The 21,658-nt window shown below is 33.8% G+C and overlaps 2 protein-coding genes and 1 long non-coding RNA gene across 4 annotated transcripts; 1 reads left to right on the top strand and 2 right to left on the bottom strand.

Moving 5' to 3' along the window:
- Positions 1-1,160: 1,160 nt before the first annotated feature.
- Positions 1,161-2,194, bottom strand: LOC135841860 (uncharacterized). Its single transcript, XR_010558004.1, has 3 exons — positions 1,867-2,194; positions 1,556-1,717; positions 1,161-1,323 (listed from the first exon to the last, which is right to left on the bottom strand). It is a non-coding gene; the product is annotated as an uncharacterized LOC135841860 (long non-coding RNA).
- A 3,383-nt stretch (positions 2,195-5,577) lies between these two features.
- Positions 5,578-7,591, bottom strand: LOC135844783 (protein archease-like). 2 transcript variants are annotated; one of them, XM_065363135.1, is made up of 7 exons: positions 7,392-7,588; positions 7,146-7,285; positions 6,837-7,001; positions 6,715-6,739; positions 6,425-6,629; positions 6,116-6,320; positions 5,578-6,015 (listed from the first exon to the last, which is right to left on the bottom strand). In XM_065363135.1, the coding sequence occupies exons 3-6, from the start codon at positions 6,886-6,888 to the stop codon at positions 6,141-6,143; spliced, it is 462 nt and encodes a 153-aa protein (XP_065219207.1). In that variant the 5' UTR covers positions 6,889-7,001; positions 7,146-7,285; positions 7,392-7,588; the 3' UTR covers positions 5,578-6,015; positions 6,116-6,140. The 2 variants fall into 2 exon arrangements, with proteins under 2 accessions (XP_065219207.1, XP_065219216.1); XM_065363144.1 differs by lacking the exon at positions 5,578-6,015 and having other exon boundaries at positions 6,115-6,320; positions 7,392-7,591.
- A 205-nt stretch (positions 7,592-7,796) lies between these two features.
- LOC135844775 (ras-related protein Rac1) lies at positions 7,797-20,151 on the top strand. Its single transcript, XM_065363123.1, has 6 exons — positions 7,797-8,005; positions 8,872-8,943; positions 9,019-9,136; positions 9,213-9,275; positions 9,355-9,489; positions 18,161-20,151. The coding sequence occupies exons 1-6, from the start codon at positions 7,971-7,973 to the stop codon at positions 18,314-18,316; spliced, it is 579 nt and encodes a 192-aa protein (XP_065219195.1). The 5' UTR covers positions 7,797-7,970; the 3' UTR covers positions 18,317-20,151.
- Positions 20,152-21,658: the final 1,507 nt, after the last annotated feature.

Genomic DNA, 21,658 nt, shown 5'->3' with positions numbered 1-21,658 from the left:
AATTCTTACATCAGGGAGATTGTCCGTGATCTAAACTAATAGAAGAAGTGTTCACTTTTACTTGTACCCTTGGTTCTTATCAATAAAAGAGCAAAAACACCGAGTGTCCGAAATTACGTACCCTGTCCGAAATTAGGGGTTTTGACAGTAGCTCAATTTGGACAGACAGAGGATTTTTCAAGAAAAAAAATTGTACAATCTCGAGGATCCACCTCGCCAGCATTGCCCAATGTATCAACTAAAATAGGTACATGGTACATTTTGATAGACCACGTAATTCACTCATTTTACAAAAATTCCGAAAATTATACTACAAATTTTCGTTGAAAATTCTTCAAAAGTGTTCAAAAAACATTTACAGTGAAAATATTGACGGGTTGTATGACATTAATTCAAAAATAGACTTCTAAATTCCAGAAGTCATGGACCAATTCTGAGCTCAAAAGTCTTCCAAAAAAAAAAAAGGTCAAAAAAATTATTATCGTCGAGGTATTTGAAATTTCATATTATTTTGATAGGATGTGCGACGCCTTTCTTAAAAACCTCGAAAATCATAACTCAGCTTCGGACTCGAAATTCTCAATTTAAATGTGCTCGGGAAAAAAACCTCCGAAGAAGTGGCAATGTTCACAATTTATAATACAATCCAACAGAGACTTGATTGAAAACACTTACCAAATTATAAATTCTCCAATGAAATCTTCAATTCCACTGGTGTGGAAATCCAAACCGAATGTAGTACCACTTTTGTGCTCGGTGTAACGATGAAAAATCTGAAGAAAAAATGAAAAATTAATTATCAAGTTAACAGGTAAATATCCTTGTAAAATATTTAAAAAAAGAAAACGAGAAAATTCAATTAGAATTCAAAATTTTTTTAAAAATCACAAGATTTGATTAGAATAATTAACCAAGTATGGTGAGAAATACCTACCATTGAAAAAAAAAACAGCTTAATTCAATTAACTAAAAATCGTTCCCAGTCCATCATTTCATTTTAATAAGAACACAATACATAGAGGAAAACGACTCTATCGACAAATTGGACAATAAAAAACAAGTCTAATTTTAGTCGCATGACGTTTTCAAACATTTTCAAAAACATGAAGAAAAGGGAAAGGAAATAATTCGAAATAAATAAATTCAATGTTCACAATAAATACAAGTAGGTAAATTATAACAGCGACTCGATTGAAAAAACTTACCAAGCAGCGAATCCTCCAAATCTTCTCCAACAAAACATTTAACAACTTCACAGGTATGAGGTATGGAACTCCAAATACAATATTTAGCACCATCACTGTCTACGATGTAACGAGATATCTAAAAAAAAAATTTCAAATGAGATAAAATATTTTTTAAAATTACAACGTTGATTAGAATAATTCATTGGTATATATTTAGTGGTGAGAATCTCAAATCTATCAGGAAATACCTGAAAAATAATTACTTATATCATTCTGCTTCACCCTGTGAAGAGTATAGACGGATAAAAGGGGAGAACCGAAGTAAAACATCTCTTCAAGTTGCAAACAATTGAATTGAAATAACTCACCAACACCAGGGTAAACCAAACTGCTTCAATCTTCGACAAATAAGTGATGAAATCCTTCGACGAGCATCTTTCATACGTGCGTATTAATTTTCTGTCTCCTTCGTAATAATCATTTCCGCTACCTTTTTTTTTGACACGTTCGTCGCGTCGGTCTGTATCTGCCTGAAAACAAACACTAGCTTAGTTTCGTATTTTCAAATAAAATGAAAGATCAAAGATAGAATCACATGAAATACGAATATGTACAACAAACTACAAAGAGAAGAAAAACTCGTCTTCAAGTTTCAAACAGTTGAATTGAAATAACTCACCAGGGGAAACTGCTTCCTCTTCAACAAATACATAATGAAAACCTTCGACGAGCATCTCTTGTTTATCATTTTCCGTTTCCTTCTTGATCATCGCCGGCACTTTTTTTTATAGCATGTTCGTCGGTAACCTTTACGTGTATCCTGTATCTTGTACCTGAAAACAAACACTGGCTTTAGTTTTCTACTTCTTTAATCTTCGGATCAGAGGAAATGTCACACAGATGAAACACGAATAGACACGAAACAAACTAGGATCGAATCGAATAAAAACAGCACAAATTAATTTCAAAAATAATACCTTAATACCTACTTAGGTACGCGGACCAGCAAAAAACTACTTTCACAACGCGTCATCATCATTTCATTATTAAAAATTTAAAATACATACTCAGGAAAGAAAAAAAAACACGATTACACCAACATTTCTCTATGCAATACGTTAGAAAACCGAGTGAAAATACGACCAGTATCCAGAAAACTAAATTAACCCATCAACACGAAAACAATACAATTAGTCAATTACAATCAAGAGCGACGACTGATGGTAGCAAACAGAATATTACAACAAATTACAACTGAACATTCACGTAGCGGCGTGAAAATATGACCACTGTGTGTGTGTGTGTGAGAGAGACAGAAGACAATAGATACCTACTTATTAATTTGGAGAAACTTCTACAGAAAATTCGCGTACATCGGATCGGATACCAATGAAAGAACTAAAATCATTCAAATGACATAAATAACTGACATAAGGATGTAGTAGAATAATGACTAAAATTCGCGAAGCATCAGAACAATGAAATTTCGAGTTCAATAGTCGCCGCTCAATTACAATCCTAAATGAATAATACAATCAACTTACCAATATGTTATTCTGACTGGAATTCATATTAAAATTAACTCGCGTAAATAAATTCAATAATTCTCGTAAAAAACTTCTGAAAATAATTCGCTAACACGGACGCGAAAGGCAATTTGAAATTACTACAACGTACAACCAAAACCAAACTGAAGACTGAGTCACTGAACAGGAAAACAAAATGGCTAGCAGAAAAATGCACAAAACAAAACTGGCTGTTTTCGGAAACACGCCGCTGACTCACACAGGAGTTCAACGAGTTGAATGTGTTCCTAGGCTTCTGATTGGTTGTTAAAATGTAAGGCACACGGCACCCAACAAGTTTCATGTTTCTACTTTCTACCGGGTGACCAAGAATAAAGGATGAAAATTAGAAAATTAAATAATCATGTACCTAAAAGTTTCAATGAAACATGAAATAATCATTCATTTTGCATCGAAACAATAATTCGAAAGCACTTCTTCCCTTTAAAAGTGTGATATAATCTTTGAAAATGAATACCTGATAGCGTTGTGAATTGTACATAATAAAAAACACCCACAAAAATCACTGTTCTTCGCCAAATTATTAGCTGTACTTTTTTCTACTTTCAGTTTTCAATTTTAATATGTATTGGTAAAATGAACCTTCAAAGGAAGATACATATGTAAATCCTCAATAACATGATCCTATTCTCACGTCATTATTCAACATATGTAGGTAATTAATAAATTTATAATAAGAAACGACCCTGTTTGTACTTTTTCGAATTCATCTGTATAGGTACGTAATGAAGAATCGAACTCTTCCGCAGACAGCTTTGACAGATGGTACAGCAACGAAACTACTTCTCAAGATAAGATAATCTACATCGCTACTACAGCGGTTAGATTTTGAATGGGTACTTTCATAATGCTATTTCTTCATTAAGTACATATATTTTCAGCACGCAGCTATACTTGTTACTTCTAAAAACATCGGGCTGTGTATATATTATAATGATCACTAGGAAGAAACTATTTCGCTCAGAAAATTCGCAAAAGATGAGTATACGTAGATGTAGATATGTACCTGACAGTAGATTGGACCATGATGACAATAAAGCTGATCAACGTAGTGAAGATGGAGAATAATTCTGCGTGCGACAGCTTCCAAAATTTTTCATGTTCTTCAACTATCTTTTCAAAACCTACAACAATATTATACGAAGATTGATATAGAAATCAAATAATCAATCGTTCTGTCTTCCAATCGTTCGGAATTCGGATTTTGGAGATGAAGCATTGAAAATAGGTATTTTTACATGAGATATTTAGTATGGTTATTTTTTTTCAAACGTACCTGCGTAGGTATCTTCTTTTCAAAAAATGATACTAATAAATACGTAAATGGTGAAACGAAGATGAAATTAAGTTATACTCCCGTTAATTTCATTTTAGGATATGCTTCTTAATTCCATGATACTTTTCATTTTTACAGAACTCTAACCGAGAATGGAGGATGTTACAAAGATATTCTTATTTACTCGTACAATCGATGCAATTCATGGCACTTCTCTACGACGATCACATATACTTAAGTAGGTACCAAATGTTCGATACCGAAATCTCACTATCTGTCACTCAAACCAATTGTTCGGTGATCGGTATACGTACTTTATTTCGGATGCGAAAAGAGCCAAGAACAGTCAACGCAGCTTCGAAGAATGAAGCGTTTTGAGCTGATAAAAAAATACTTTGAGCGAACATGACCGAAAATTTGAGCACGTTGATAAATATAGCTCATCTGTTGCAATTATGTAGGCATATCTACGTTGAAATTAAGATGACTGGGGGATAAATATGTTCAACATTCGCTTACTTTGCTTTCAGAATTCAGAAGGATGATCTAGAAGCATGAATCACTTTGAAGTTTGAAGCTGCGACATGCTCGCTGACATCACAGAATTCTTCGGAAGCTTTTTGTAATTATTTATAATTTTGAAGATGATGCGCCGTTATGATTTTCAACGTAGACCTGCACAGATTAAAAAACACAGCGCTGTCAATTGTCATAATTTAAACAGTAATTTACGATAATCTTACAATCAAAATCATGCATATCTACAATATTAGGTACAATTTTGACTTAGGATAAGTTAAAACGAATTGAAAAAAAAGTTCAAGCGTAGATATTCGGAACTGGTTAATGTAAAGTATCTAATTGATTAATTTACTTGTAGGGTACTTATGCAAAAGTTTTGAACATGAATATTCAATTCATTGATTTTGTACGGTTCTAAAAAGTGATCTCTCTCCAAAGAAATTTTTCTATTCGATTTTATTGATAATTTCTTTACGTAGGTACATACATATTCCTTCAGTTGGAGCGGATTCGCATTGACGCTTGATTTTTTACGGATTTAATGAATGTATAGCTTTATTTTTCTGTATGTAGAGTGTCACCTGCACAATTCTGAATTTAGGATTAATTTCATTACCGAATTCAAAAAAGCGTTCATTAGCGTAGAACTGGGAATATTCCTTCCAGTGCCAAGGTGATGATGAGAACAGGTTGTTTTCATCATTTACCTATTGACCATTTTTTAAAAAGATATCAAGCATGGGAAATTGACTTGGATCCTCCTAACTTCACTTGACAATTGTAACTCTGATCAAAAGAAAATATTGCAAGTAAGCATAATGAATGCAGAGCTCCATTTTCATATTCAACTACGTAAGGCGCATTCAGTCTGATTACATCTTTCGAACTGATTGTTCTCTTTCACAGGAATGCTACGGTAAAGATAATCCAGAATACATTAACGCAGTTGTCCAAGTTTACGAGCAATTAAATTTGTAAGAAAGATTTCTAAAATATAAAACCGACATTTTTCTCGCCATGTTACAAATTTAATAAAAAAATATAGCAGATGACAGCTTACATGCACCGTTATCAAGTAGGTACATTATATCAGGCGAATACTTGGTATCGTTATGTTTAGCCAAATATAATAAATTTACTATATTTTATCTTACACTATTTCATATATGCTTTCAGATAATAATCATAACTAGGTAAATCGTAAAAATTAATACTGAGTACTGGAAAAGACCTCGTGATTTCTGTTGTCTATGTACTCGATCTTGATTCTCCAGTAGTCATTCTTTCTCTGTTCTTTTTCCGACTTATTTGCCCACAAATCCATATCATTCTACTTACATCGTATTACATTGCTTAAATTTTGTTTAAATTTATTCTTCAATACTCGTTCAGTACTTTTTATACTTCCTCCATATGTTCACGTTCATTGATATTTCATTTTCTCCTGTAACATGACAATATTAATGTAAATAAAATTATCGTAAAAAATACTAAAATAAAGACATCAATACAACTGAATAAATCTTTCGATTCGAAATACTTACGTATTCAGTCTCCTCGAAACATCCATTATATGTCTACGATAACGAAAACCTCGCTTTTATCGTCATTTTGATGAATCTGCATATTAGAATAAGTTATAGCTTTGATATCAGCTCCTTGAGGATGTTTACCAATCTCAAACGTTTCACCAAATCCTCGAGCTTTGATTCGAAAATTCTCAGTATCGAATTCAAGAATCTGAACTTTCTGCGAACGAACGAACGATCGAATGATGAAAACCGACGAATAAGAATGATAAACAGAAAAATCATAAGTAGGTACACTTGAGTACAGAATTCTAAATCACTTACTCTGGCTATAAAGAATGGCTCGGCGCAAAAATTAAACAAGAATTCGTCCAAGAAATGAAACAATAGAGAATCTAAATCGTGTCCTTCAGCTTCGATATCGAGTGTATCTTTCATTTCAACATATTCGATCGTAGTAATGTATCCAAACATTGCGTTGGCACATTGTTCAAAAGCTTCTTGTAAAGTATCACCCCAAGCGTGCAATCTGAAATTAAATGTAAAGGTCTGAGACGTATTTAACAAAATGAGAACACGAGTAAACGTCTAAACGTTGATGACGGTTTACTTACTGTACATCGGCTGTATGATCCAAATCTGTAAAATGAGTAAAAATCAAAATCAACATCGAGTATGAATAAATTCAAAATACCCATGTAATCATTAGTTGAAATAATGATGATACTTTACTTACATTCGTATTTCTTCGGTGGAATGAACCAGTCGTTTTCAGTTATTTCTGCCATTTTTCAAAAATATCGTAGAAATTACAAGATTCTGATAGAAATTTCGTCAGATTTTTACTTTCAAAAGGATCGAAACTCGTGAACATTTTTTCACCGGTGCAATTGTGCAATTTCTGCATTTCAGTGATAAACAAGTGATAAGAACGAGTTTGGAATGACTCATGCGAGTCATGGCATGTGAAAAAAAAGTACGTCACAGGCGGAGATTATCTTTTGATAGCAAATTAATTTAATGCAAATTTGAGAAATAAACTCACCAACATAGTTAGATATACATGTTCGTACTCTGGGCAGCATTTTTGGACACGAATCTTCAGCAGAAGTCATTAGCTGATCCTGATCTTCCATTCTTCATTCTCCGGTGGGTGATGAGAGAGGAGACGAGACTGAAGAGACCCTATTAAAATACATTGACGATGACGTTATTGACGTTCATTCAACAGCAAATTACTTGAAAGCTAATTACAATTTCTCAAAGTATAGAGTTTTACTCAAATTCTTACAAATTGTCCACAAAAATAACTCGAATTTGCAGAAATCTCATCTTGATATGGACGCCGGTTCATCTTCATACAGGAATTGGAGGAGCGGAGCGGAGTAAATTCTTCAGTTCTTGACATTTTTACTATGGCGTGATTAATTGATTATTGTATTTCACTAATGACAAAATAAAAAAGACAAGAAAATTATTAGGAATTACGAAAATTCATTCACTCCTTCAAAAAAATTCACAAGTTTTTGCAAAAAAAATCAAAAAATGCGCGCTTATGTTTTTTTTTTAGATTCACGCGCACACTTTTGCAGGCAGCACAATTCTGAAATCAAATTCCAAACCAACACCACAGATAAAAAGTTACAGATGTCGTAAAACACGTACGAGCAAAGTTTTTTCCAAATTCATCGAAAACACAATTTCAGTCACAACTATTTATCTTTTTTTTCAAATTGCATGAAAGGATATTACTCATTTCTCGTGTTTTATTTAATTAATTAAATCCAATATCCTAATTATTTGTTACTTGTGGCTAATTTATTTAATAGATAGTGTGCGAAAAGAATAAATTCATCGTCGGAGTGTGGAAATGCAAGCCATAAAATGCGTAGTTGTCGGTGATGGGTAAGTTCAAAGTATTCCCTCTGCGGTACACCCATTTTATAATTTTCTCGATATATTCTGTAATTGCCGCCGATAGACTAATATTAACACCCTAATTGTTGAATTTTTCGATAAAATTTCCGAAAATATGATCTCCATGAGGTTCTTTAGGTGTATTTCCTGTTCGACGTTGGAGGTAATTAGTGTATATGGATTGACATTCCAATTGGAAACGTTATCTTTTTCATGGAAAAGCCTCCAACGTTGTGTTTCAACGTCGACTTGGTGTTCATCTCGAGTGTGGTACTACTTCCATCTCATACGGTTTGAAATATTATCCCGATCAACATACTCGGAGTGAATTGAACCTCTCAACATCTGACAGAAATTCAGTATACACCTGTTCTGCTGAAAAGATGTTTGATAATACCGACTGTGATAATCCTGTCGGATAATTGTCTAGTTTTGATACGGTTACCTACGTATTCATCTTGGAATATTTCGTCGAAATATCCATATTCGTACATGGATCAATTGGCGTCTCGAGTTGGTCAATAAAATAGTAGCTATTCGCAAGTTTAATCCGACTATTAGCGATATTTTATTTTATTACCGCCAAATGTTTATTCTTATCGCGTAATACGCGGTACAGCGACCTTGCATCGTATATAACCCTCACATGCAATATCTATTAATATATCGTATTATTTGGAACTCCTCCAGTATCCATTAATCGTACTAAACAGTTGACCCAACGTCAATTACAACAGTAAAGTTGAATACCCTCCATCTCGTAATTTTTCCCCATCATAAGAATCGTATTAATATTAATATTATTATTTATTGAAGCAAATTATTAAATTTTATAATTTTTTTTCTGTTCGCAGAGCCGTCGGTAAAACTTGTTTACTCATTAGTTACACAACCAATGCTTTTCCCGGCGAGTACATACCTACAGTGTAAGCTCATTTTATCGTAATCGTGTTTCATATTGAGAGATGAGCGTTATGTAACCGTACCTCGTTAAATTTCAGTTTCGATAATTACTCCGCCAATGTTATGGTCGATGGGAAACCAATCAACTTAGGATTATGGGATACAGCTGGTCAAGAAGACTACGACAGATTACGACCACTTTCATACCCACAAACTGTAAGTGTCACCGCATAATACAGAATGCACTTAAATACACAACAATTAATCCGTATGATTTCATTATTCATTCCAGGATGTATTTTTAATTTGTTTCTCTCTCGTAAATCCGGCATCTTTTGAGAATGTTCGAGCAAAGGTACGTTATCCTCGAGTAATACCGTAAGGTTAATTTTATTGTTTCGTTTCACTAATAGTGTTGATTTTTTTCGATTTAGTGGTATCCTGAAGTAAGACATCATTCTCCCAGTACACCTATAATACTTGTTGGTACAAAATTAGATCTGCGAGAAGATAAAGAAACTATTGAGAAACTGAAAGAAAAAAAATTAGCTCCAATTACTTATCCTCAAGTAAGTGAGAAGTCTTTATCGAAAATTTTTATGTTCTAATTTCGTTTCGAATTACCTTCGTGTTACCTATTAATTTTTTCGTATTACTAATACTAATCTGTTTTGGGCTGGGTTGATTGCATTTTTCTCATTAATCTACTTAGTATTGCTCTTTGACCCCTGTTTTGGAAGAAATCGTCTAATTGCTTACCGATTTTATAATATTACGTGAACTAAGCATTTTGAAATATTATCTTCATTTTTTTTTATCATTCAAAAGCCGATATCGTTCGATTAGATCATCCTAGTAGCCTTTGGGTACGATTTGTTTATTTTATTATTAATCAAAATGTAAACAGTAAACATTGCGGGCGAAAATGAAAGTTGTTAATTTTCAAGATGAAGGAATTCCTGTGACTGTGAGTCATTTTGGAAACGTAGACATTTGTATTTCTGTACGTCTCTGTCGTAATTGGCCAGCGACCATTGTCCCATCGATAACGAGTCATTGATTCGAACAATAAATTCGTTTCGTAACTTGAACTTGAATCGTTGAAAAATGTTACAGATTATCGTAACGATTTATTTTTCATCGACATCTGCACTATTTGCTGCGTATCAAGAATGGAGAAAATATTATGGTATTCGATAAATTCCTGTAATTCAATGCTGGTCTGCTCGCGTTTCGTTTTGTTTCGTAGAATCAGCGTTAATTATATCGTACAGTGTGTTTGAAAAATTCCATGCACAATGGAAATAATCGATCGAGATTGTTGTGTGTTCGAAGACGTTGTGAACCGATTCTATAGTCTACTGTTCGGACCAAAGAAAGTGATGTGGAAATCGAAAATAGCGGGCAGTTTTTTTAGAGGGGGGGTGGGGCACTTCATTAAAAAAAATTGATTGCGTAGAAGTTTTAAAAACCCGTCTTGTGACCCATCAATGTAGGTTAAAATTTCGCGAAAATACCGGTGATTTTCTGTTTTGAACACTTCTAAAAAAATTGGGCTGAAAATTTCATCAAATTTGAAAGAAAATTGTAAAATTAACACTCAACTTATCAATCTCCATGGAAATATCTAGTTCAACTTTTGATGAGTTTTTGGCATTTTTGTCGCACTTTTAAAGACAAAAAATTATTTCTGATATTTTGACATCATGTAAAATTTTCAAAAACGAAACAAAATGCAATCAAATGTGTCTGTCGATGATATTACAGTATCAAGTTTGAACCAAAAAACGTATCCACGGTTTAAAATTTTCCTCGCAAGACTTCATTCCCATTTTCGCATCAAAGAAGAGATTTTTGACCCTAATTTTTTTGCAGACGGTCAAATAAAGAAAACACCTGGAATTTACGTTTCTCTCGCGAAATTTCAACCCACATTGACGGATGGATCGCGTGTTGATTTTTCAATTTCTTTCAGATTTAATGCAATTTTGACCCCAATTTTCTCGGTAATGGTCAAAAAAAGAAAATCAGTGGAATTTTTGTTATTTTTTTCGCAAAATTTTAACCTACATTGATGGGTTGCGTGATGATTTTCAATTTTGATGAAATTTTGGGCTCAACATTTTTTGCAAGTTGTTAAAAAAGAAAATCATTGGCATTTTCGTTCTTCTCGCGAAATTTCAACTCATTTTGACAGGTCACAAGGCGGCTTTTTGAAGCATTTTTTTGCCTCTCACGAGATATTGGTTCTGGAAGGAGGGGGGTGTCCGAAAAATGAAGGATTAGTGTCTTCCATCGAATTAAAAAAAACTAGCAACCCGTTAACAACGCGCATAAATGCGCTACGTTTGAACGGATTCAATGTCAGAATGGGGGAAGATAGAATTGGAAGGAACGATGTAAGAATATGTTACGGTATAGTTGTATCACAGCTTTTGGTTCATTCAATAAAATTAAAAGTAATTATTTCATAGTAACTTTTTAATTAAAATAATTTTTAATATTTAAAAATTAAAATAAACAGGGTATGATTTATCGTTACGACAGAATAGGTGGTCTAAACGACAGGCCCGACAAATAAAAGAATTGCCCGACCAAAAAAGAAATTGAACGACACAAAGAAAATTGAACCACAATCATATATTTGCACGACAGATAAAAAATGTCCACGAAAAATAAAAAATTGGACGACAATAGTAAAAAAAAAATCACGACAGAAATATCTGTTAACACATCTATTTTTATTTTTATTTTAAAAATCAAACGATTTCCAAAAAATGTCGTTTTCAACTAACTCGAGGGGTGCAATGAAAATTAACACTCAAGGGAGAGGGGGTGATATTTATCCCGGTTTTGCAGCGATCTACGGTGATTAGGTTTGCATTTTACTGATTTGAATTTATTGTTGCGGTTTTGTTGTAAATATTGATCTATACTGATTAGGTGTTGATTTTATTCAAGAATTATTTTAATCATACCTACCTTATTTTTCATCTCCCCCCCCACCCACAAAAAAGTTCCATGTCAAATGAAACTACAATCAATAGATTTCAAAGGTTGAAAAAGTGTACCAACGTCAGCTTTTCATGATGGAGATTGAAAATATGTACATATAATTGATCAATTTCAAACTTTAACCATACCCTCCTTATTTTCCACCAGCCCCCCCCCCCCAAAAGGAAATTTCCATGTCGAATGAAAATAAAATCGATCGATTTAAAAGGTTGAAAATCCTTATTTTTCATCCCCCCACAAAAGAAAGTTCCAAACTACAATTGTAAATTACATACTTTTTAGAATTACTTCAACAGGGTGTTCAACAAAATCTGAAAACTAAAAAGAAGGGCCTTGGAAGGACCTTTTGGAAGGACATTTTTAAATTTAAAAATGCACCTACTGACCCCCCCTCCCTCATTCATTTTTACAAAATTGCCAAAAAAAACTACGAAAATTTATAATTTTTAAAAGAAACAAAGAAATTAATAATATTCAAATAGACCTCATAAATTTCTTGTCTAATGACTACCTACCAGTAACCAAAAAGTAATCAAAAAAGTCACTAAAAATTTGTTCAATGTAATAATAATAAAAAAGAGGTGAGCCAAAAACTTTCCACACAAAACATTTTCGGAGGCGTGACGACACGATGGACATTGTTCCAATTTTTGTCTCTAGATTTTCCATATTTTCCCAATTTTTTACTCTAAACTCCCCCCCTTTCCACGCCAAGATTTTTTCCAACTAATTGGACAGATGTGGTTCGAACCATTTTTTAAAAAGGGAAGTTGGAAACAAAAATGTCGAATAAAAATTTATTTGAATTTTGCATTGATTAGATTATGTTTTTGGAATTTCTCGAGTTGACTTTTCCATTTTAGGAAATGTTTGAAAATTGTTGTAGCAGAATTGCAATCTGACCGAGCGAAGCGAGGGTGAAAGCTGTGAAAGTTTTCAGAAAATTTCATAAGTAAGGTAGTCATCATAGTTAAAAATATGAATAAATGCCCGAGCAAAGCGAGGGCAAAAGCTTTCAAAAATTCACAATTCCTGAGTAGTAGGTAAAACAGCATTATTTTTGATTTGAGGAGTCATATTTTTTTACCCTTTAATTTTGGTCAGAGAAAAGAAAAGAAAAGAAAAATGATCTAGCCTGAGCGAAAGCTGTGAAAAATTGATACCGTTTGAGACGTAAAAGAACACCATTTCTCATTTTTATTAAATGACAGAATTATTAGAAAATTCGGAAGAAAGAAGGACCAATAGGCAAAAAGAAGGACTTTTACTGACCCAGAAGGACCGTTAGACACCCTGTTTAATCATACCTACGTCAGCTTTTTACGACGGAGATTGAAAATGCATATAATTGATCAATTTCAAACTTTATTTTTCACTCCGCCCCCCCCCCCCCAAGTTCCATTTGGAATGAAACTACAATTGATTGATTTCAAAGGTTGAAAAAGTGTACCAACGTCAGCTTTATATGATGGAGATTGAAACTACATACAATCGATTGATTTCAAAGGTTACCTTATTTTTCACCCCCCCCCCCTCACAAAAGAAAAGTTCCATGTCGAATGAAACTGCGATCAATTGATTTCAAAGGTTGAAAAAGTGTACCAACGTCAGCTTTTTAAGCTTTTTACGATGGTGATTGAAACTACATACAATCGATTGATTTTAAAGGTTGAAGAAATATAGGTACAAAGGTTTAGGCTCAAAGCTCCCTTCAAAACTTTTTGACGAATGTTGAGCTTTTTTGAGCTTTACAGCACAGTTATTTTTGTTAACTTTTTTCTTCAACATTCCATTTCTTTTGATGCTCTTTCAAGATATAATATACGTACTTCTTTGTACATGTCGAATGCGCTGTATACAGGTTAAAAATGTTAAAATCAATTACTGAGCTTTTTCGAGCTTACGGCGCAACTTTTTCGCAAACTTTTTTCTTCGACATTGGACTTTTTTTGGTGCTCTTTCAAGGTATAATATACGTACTTCTCTGCATATGTCGAATGCGCTGCGTATAGGCGAAAATCAATTATTGAGCTTTTTTGAGCTTTACAGTGCAACTTTTAGAACTTTTGATAAAAACCTGCACATCTACGATTCAAAAGCTATTTTTTGAGAGGTCACTGAGCAGAATCGGTTCAGCTGTTGCTGAGATCTCAGAGTCAAAAGAATTTGGTCATACTATGAGCTTTTTGACGAATATTGAGCTTTTTTGAGCTTTTCAGTGCAACTATTTTTGTGAAGTTTTTTCTTCAACATTCCACTACTTTTGATGCTCTTTCAAGGTATAACATATGTACTTACTTCTCTGTATACATCAAATACGCTAAGTATAGGCAAAAATCAATTATTGAGCTTTCTTGAGCTTTATGACGCAACTTTTTTGTAAACTTTTTTCTTCGACATTTGACTTCTTTTGTTGCTTTTTCAAGGTATAATATAGGTACTTCTATGTATATGTCGAATTCGCTACATATAGATGAAAATCAATTATTGAGCTTTTTTGAGCTTTACGGTTCAATTTTTGGAACTTTTGATAAAAACCTGCACATGTATGGTTCAAAACCTATTTTTTTGAGAGTTCACTGAGCAAAATCGGTTCAGCCGTTGCTGAGATCTCAGCGTCATAAGAATCCGGTCATTGGTTAAAATCAATTATTGAGCTTTTTTGTAAGCTTTTTTCATTGACTTTTGACTTCTTTTGGTGTTCTTTCAAGGTATAATATACGTATTTCTCTGTATACATCAAATGCGCTACATATAGGCAAAAATCAATTATTGAGCTTTTTTGAGCTTTATGGTGCAACTTTCAGAACTTTTGATGAAAACCTGCATATGTACGTTTCAAAAGTTATTTTTTGAGAGGTCACTGAGCAAGATCGGTTCAGCCATTGTTAAGATCTTGCAGTCAAAAGAATTCGGTCTTACTAATAAGCTTTTTGATGAATATTGAGCTTTTTTGAGCTTTATGGCACAACTTTTTTGTGAACTTTTTTCTTCAACATTTGACTTCTTTTGATGCTCTTTCAAGGTATAATAAACGTACTACTGTGTATACGTCGAATGCGTTAGGTATAGGCTAAAAATCAATTATTGAGCTTTTTTGAGCTTTATGGCGCAACTTTTTTGTAAACTTTTTTCTTCAACATTTGACTTTTTTCAATGCTCTTTCAAGGTATAATATACGTACTACTGTGTATACATCGAATGCGATATGTATAGGCTAAAATCAATTTTTGAGCTTTTTTGAGCTTTTTGGTGCAACTTTTCAAACTTTTGATTAAAACCTGCACATCTACGGGTCAAAACCTTTTTTTTGAGAGGTCACCGAGCAAAATCGGTTCAGCCGTTGCTGAGATCTCAGTGTCATAAGAATTCGGTCATACTATTAGTATATAGATCCCCCGCAATCGATTTCCGGAAAATTGGGTTCATCAGGTGGAAGAAATGTCAGCCCTCTTTTCCTTCAACCTCCCTCCCTCCCCACCCCCCCCCCCCCCCCCAAATTAAAAATGCCCACTCAATGGACACTATTTCGTACTTGGACTGTAGTAAAACTAATACGATTAGTTAACATTACAGTCCGGCATATGACAATAGGAGTAATTGCACCCCCCCCCCCCCCCCCCCGATCCTCCGGGACAACTTTTATCTTAAAGGGGAAATCCTAAGGAACATTTTAAAGCAAACTTGCCAAAAAAAAAAAGTTGGCCTTACTTACTTACAAAATGGCGGCCATTTTGATTGACAGGTCAGCCGAAATCGCAGATTTTGCGTTTCAACGTAGAACTTGCACGAACTTTTTCAAACTTTACAAAAGTAGATCGAAAGATCATGCAAAAATGTATCACCTGTCAAAATTTCAAGTGCTAAAGTGCGTTTTTCGATTTTTGGTGAATTTTTGAAAATCGAATTTAGGCCAAAAATGAGGGGGAAAATCAAAATTTCACCAAATTGACCGAGAAAGCTGAAATTTGGGATATACCCTATTTTCTACATGCCAAATCGATTGGAAACGGTTTCAACCCGTTTTGAGCAGTTCTGGAGCCTCCAGCAGATTTTTGAAACTCGAAATTCCCACAAAATTCCATTAAATTGGAGTTGTAAAGCTAAAATTTATTCTAAAAACTAATTTCAATACGCTACGAAGTACTACAGGTGAATTTCGAGTCGTTTTGGAGCCTCCAGCAACTTTTTGAAAGGTTGTATGACTTTTTTTTTTTTGGAAAATTGCCTAAAAGTAGCTGGAAGTTTCAAAACCATTTGAAACCACCATGTAGTCCCCGAAGTAAATTTCAGCTTACCAACTCCATTTGATAAATTAATGTTGGGGAAATTTCAATTTTCAAAAATCTATTACTGGAGGATCCAGTAATTTTCAAAAAAGTCGCTGGAGGCCCTAAAATGACTTGAACCTACCTGACGTCGTCTTCAGAGGGTGTTAAAATTGGAGTGTAGAGTAAATTTCAGCTTTCCATCTTTATTTGATGAAATTTTGTGAAAATTTCAAGTTTCAAAAATCTGCTGGAGGCTTGAGGAATTTTCGAAAAGTCGCTGGAGGCTCCAAAACGACTTGAAATTCACCTGCAGTACTTCGTAGCGTATTGAAATTAGTTTTTAGAATAAATTTTAGCTTTACAACTCCAATTTGATGGAATTTTATGGGAATTTCGAGTTTCAAAAATCTGCTGGAGGCTCCAGAACTGCTCAAAACGGGTTGAAACTGTTTCCAATCGATTTGGCATGTCGAAAATAGGGTATATCCCAAATTTCAGCTTTCTTGGTCAATTTGGTGAAATTTTGATTTTTTCCCTCATTTTTGGCCTAAATTCGATTTTCAAAAATGCACCAAAAATCGAAAAACGCACTAGATCACTTGAAATTTTGACAGGTGATAAATTTTAGCATGATCTTTCGATCTACCTTTGTAAAGTTTGAAAAATTTTGTGCAAGTCCTATATTGGTCCAACTTTTTTTGGGGCAAGTTTGCTTGAAAATGTTCCGTAGGATGTCCCTTTAATTATGAAAGAAAAATCACGTTTACAAGAAAAACACTATATTTATTATTAGAAAAAATGCGACGGCCGTTTCGGTACAATAACGTACCATCTTCAAGGCATGAGAACGAGTGATAAAGTTAACATAATATTCGTTGAGAGCTTAAAAATTACGCGGAGTGCTTAGGGTTTAGGGGGGGGGGGGATGTAGTGTTTTTCTTGTAAACGTGATTTTTCTTTCATAATTATGCAAAGCACTAAAAGTGATAATTTCCTACATATGTTATGTCCCTTTAAGAAAAAAGTTGTTCCGGAGGATCAGCGGGGGGGGGATGCAATTACTCCTATTGTCATATGCCGGACTAATATGTAGTGTCTGTCGATGATATTACAGTATCAAGTTTGAAGCAAAAAACATATCCACGTGGTTTAAAATTTTCCTCGCAGGACTTTATTCCCATTTTCTCATAAAAAAAAATTTTTGACCCTAATTTTTTTCAGGTGGTCAAATGAGGAAAACACTTCGCATTTTCGTTTCTCTGGCGAAATTTCAATCCACATCGATGGGTCGATCCCGTATTGATTTTTCAATTTCTTTCAAATTTAATGAAATTTTGCCCCCAATTTTTTCGGAAATGGCCAAAAAAAGAATTCATTGGCATTTTTGTTTTTTTTTCGCAAAATTTTAACCTACATTGATAGGTCGCGTAATAATTATAATTTTTTTTTCAATTTTGATGAAATTTTGGGTTCAAAATTTTTTGCAAGTGGTTAAAAAAGAAAATCATTTGCATTTTCGTTCTTCCCGCGAAATTTCAACTCATTTTGATAGGTCACAAGACGGCTTTTTGAAGTATTTTTTGCCCCTCGCGAGGTATTGATTCCTTGGGGGGGGGGGTTGTCCGAAAAATGAAGGATTAGTGTCTTCCATCCAATTGAAGAAATCTCCCCAATCGATTTTCGGAAAATGGGGTTCGTGCTAAGAAATGTCAGCCCTCTTTCCCTGCAACCCCCCCCCCCCCCCACACACACACACACACACACACACAATGCCAACTCATTGAACACTTTCACGTACTTGGACCATAAAACTAGTATGATTAATTTAATGATACCACCGGTTTCAATTTCTGCCTCATGTACAGGGTGTTCAATCGAGTTCGACCAAGGTTACCTATTATTTATTTTCGTTTTTCACCGATTGTAATCGATTGCTTTTTCTCATCTGTTTCAGGGATTATCAATGGCGAAAGAAATCGGATCAGTGAAATACTTGGAATGCAGTGCTCTAACGCAGAAAGGCCTAAAAACTGTATTCGACGAGGCAATACGAGCTGTACTGTGTCCTATTGTGCCACCGAAAAAGCGTAGGGGGTGCGTCATACTCTGAAAAAATTTTACAAACCTGTTGCTCGAACGAATATCTCTTTATCTATTGTGGAAAAATCTTGTAAATATCGTACGTTGAAAGCTCGAATTAATTCTACTGTATTTTCGTAACTTGTCACTCTACTTATATATTTTTTTCTTTCGCGCCATCACACGGAATATTTTTTAATTTCGGCCGAATCTGGTTCCGTTCAGATTTTTTTTCTTTCCTCTTTTCAATTACCTAGAATTCGAAAATCACGTTTGATTGAACGTCGTGTGTTCCGTAATGGGTTTTCATTTCAAGCGCTGGTTTTTCTGCTAATTTAGCGCGATCGTTTTTTTATGTATTTCTGGTTTTAAAAGCGTCGTAATCGTCATTCCATTATTAGTAGAACGATCAGATACGTATTTTATGTGTTCATTTAGCTTTTTATCGAGAAATTGGATATACCAACGATAAGGCGATTGTTGTACGGATGGGTTTCGTGCGAGTTATTCTTGTTCTATCGTCAGCAATTTTTTTTTTTTACATTGGTCTTTCAAGTAGCTTATAAAATCGCTGCTGCACTATTTTCATTGTAGCCTGAGGTAAAATGCTGAACATAAAATGGTTACCGAATTAAAGAAACGTGTCTGATACGTAGTTAACTATATAAATTTAGCGCTTCCTGTGTTGTCGTATGTGGATGTCGCCTCGTACATCCGACGACAGTTTTATCTTCTATTAAGGAATACCTCCCCCCCCCTTCTCTAAAACACTCGTTTGTTTTTAATAATAAAATTATTATTGGCCGATCGATTCGTATGATGATAGTTTAGTTACATTTTTTTTTTATATACGCGTATAATATGTCGCGATAATGCAATGATAGGAAAAAATAATGCATACTTTTTAATAATTGAATTATTAACAATAATTTTTTTTTCTTTTATTACTGTGATGTATTTTAACTCTAATGTCGTCGTATCGCGTAATAAAAAGTCGCGCCAGGAGAACAATTCTGCGAAAGCGACTTTTTTTCGTAGTATTAATCACTTAAGCGAATATAGTGTCCTCTGCGTCGATGTAAAATATCCAACGTATTTTACGTACAAATTATACCTATTTATATTATTAAGGTCAATAATTATTCTGCGTGCATTTCAGAATATTATTTAGTTGATTTTCTAAAATGTCACCATCATGAAATCTTTGTAAAGTATTAATTTTCATTTTTCTTTTTTTTTTTTTTAAAGAGTGTATATAGGTACTTTAATAGTCTAATTGGTGCTTTGTGCTTGCATATGCTATATTTTTTGCGTTGCGTTGATTGTGATTTAAATGTTTACGCTTGCTCGAGTTCTCTGTTCTGTTTTTATTTTTGTCTTTTTTCTCGCTTCTTTTTTTTTTCTTTTTTTAAACGTGTGTTTGTAGTTTTTCGCTGTTTTTTTTTTTATTATTTCATCTTCTGTGTAATTCGATGCGATTATTACGATGAAAAATTACCACAATGATGAATGATTTTGTTGATCAAAATTTTTTTCTTTTTTTTTTGTATTTTAAATTACAATTATCGTAACTATATTAACGCGGTTCGCATCGATTAATGACCTACCAATCGCTGTTCATTTTGATTTTGATTATGTAATAACGCACAAGCGGTTTTTTTCTTCTTTTTTTCCCGAACGATAAGTGTAGTTTTGTGCATTTAATTTTTAAACATATCCATTTTTATTTTAATTTATACGTGTAAAGTTGTATTGGATGTTTTGAATTTTATTAACTTTTTATTTCTGTTTCTTATTCTCTTTGTTAATAGCATTTAATTTATTAATTTAATATTTGTAATGAATAAAGTATAATGACACGACCGACGAGATGTGTTGGGAGTTTATTTTTCACGAGGGTGATAATTTAGAAAAATTTAGTTCATCATCGTTCTAAATAGTTCGATTTGCGTAGATTCAAGTTCAAGTAGGTAGAAGAGTAATGGTTTCGTTAGGAGGATTCATCCGGAATATGATAGATATTAGAATGGAATTTCGAAATATTTTCTAATTACTCAGTTTCCTATAATTTATTTCAGTTGATTATTCGCGGAATAGTGTTGTACATACACAGCTGTTATCATCAAGTTCCTGTGGGCTGGGTTTTCATCACTATAGTCTTTGTATGAACTACAGACGTCATAGGTGCCATGTTTTGAAAAACTAGTGTTGATTTTTATCAGCGGTGGACTGGATTTAATTTTAAAACGAGCGAAAATTTCTAAGATAATGACTAATTTTCTAAATTGATTAGTCAGCGGATCGAATGGGAATAATTTCATGTTTTTGCTATGATCAATTCTTTCGATGGAGGTGTCGAATCAAAAAACCAAGTTTATATTCGTATCCAGTGCTTCCTAAAAACCGAATAAACCGTGTAGAAGATGTTTTCAATTTTTGAACATTTGGGGGCCGGGGAAAGGAAGGGGTGTTGGAAGAACCAAACTCAAAAATTAAGTTGATATTCATATTCAGCGCTCCTAAAAACCTAACTAGTTGGCCATAGGTATGGCCCTCAGTGGGCTGTGAGCACCCTCAAAATGGGCGTAATTCAAAAACTTACAATGAATGATATCCTCCCTCATGTTTTTTGGGTCGCAGAATACGAATTTGACAATATTTTTTTTGCAGGGGTGGGGGTGAAGGGGGTGAAAAATTCAAAATTTGACTATAATGATGTGTGATATGTCGAAATGTATGTTTTTGAGGGTGTAGATCACGAATTTGACAATATTTTTTTCATAGGAGTCAATGGTGGGGGCTGAAGGGGGTGATAACGGCGAAAAATTCAAAATTTGACTATAATGATAAGTGATATGTTGAAATGTACATACCAAGTATGAATAAAATAATTCAACTGAAAAAGAGTAATTTTCATCGATTTACTCGATTTTAGTTTTTATGAAGTAATTATAGAGGTATAATTTACGTTGAAACTCCTTTTTTTGCCTACTCTGCTGCATAAATAGGAATAGAACAAATTATTGCACGTAGATGCACGGGAAATTCCAGCGGCTAGTAATACTGAAGATGGTGAATTTCTTTAAATGTTACAAATTTTTTCTTCCAGGGACTTTGACGGCTCCCCAATAGAAAATTCTTCATCCCCCACCCTTCACCCTTTCTACACCCTCGAAAACGTACATTTTGACATATCACACATCATTATGGTCAAATTTTGAATTTTTCACCGTTTTCACCCCCTTCATCCCCTCCAATTCACCCCTACGAAAAAAATATTGTCAAATTCGTGATCTATACCCTCAAAAACATACAATTCGACATATCACACATCATTATGGTCGAATTTTGAATTTTTCACCCCCTTCATCCC

Source organism: Planococcus citri, chromosome 1 (genome assembly GCF_950023065.1).
Source record: "Planococcus citri chromosome 1, ihPlaCitr1.1, whole genome shotgun sequence".
In the NCBI taxonomy this organism is placed as follows: Eukaryota; Metazoa; Arthropoda; class Insecta; order Hemiptera; family Pseudococcidae; genus Planococcus; species Planococcus citri.
This window is presented reverse-complemented; position numbering and strand designations above follow the sequence as displayed.

Coding starts and splice junctions, on each gene's coding strand:
- LOC135844783 (XM_065363144.1), bottom strand. CDS start 6,888: ATGGCAGAAATAACTGAAAACGACTGGTTCATTCCACCGAAGAAATAC. Junction 6,740..6,836: donor TCCACCGAAGAAATACGAAT/GTAAGTAAAGTA, acceptor CTCATTTTACAG/ATTTGGATCATACAGCCGAT. Junction 6,321..6,424: donor AGCCATTCTTTATAGCCAGA/GTAAGTGATTTA, acceptor GTTCGTTCGCAG/AAAGTTCAGATTCTTGAATT.
- LOC135844775 (XM_065363123.1), top strand. CDS start 7,971: ATGCAAGCCATAAAATGCGTAGTTGTCGGTGATGG. Junction 8,006..8,871: donor TGCGTAGTTGTCGGTGATGG/GTAAGTTCAAAG, acceptor TTCTGTTCGCAG/AGCCGTCGGTAAAACTTGTT. Junction 9,137..9,212: donor CACTTTCATACCCACAAACT/GTAAGTGTCACC, acceptor TATTCATTCCAG/GATGTATTTTTAATTTGTTT.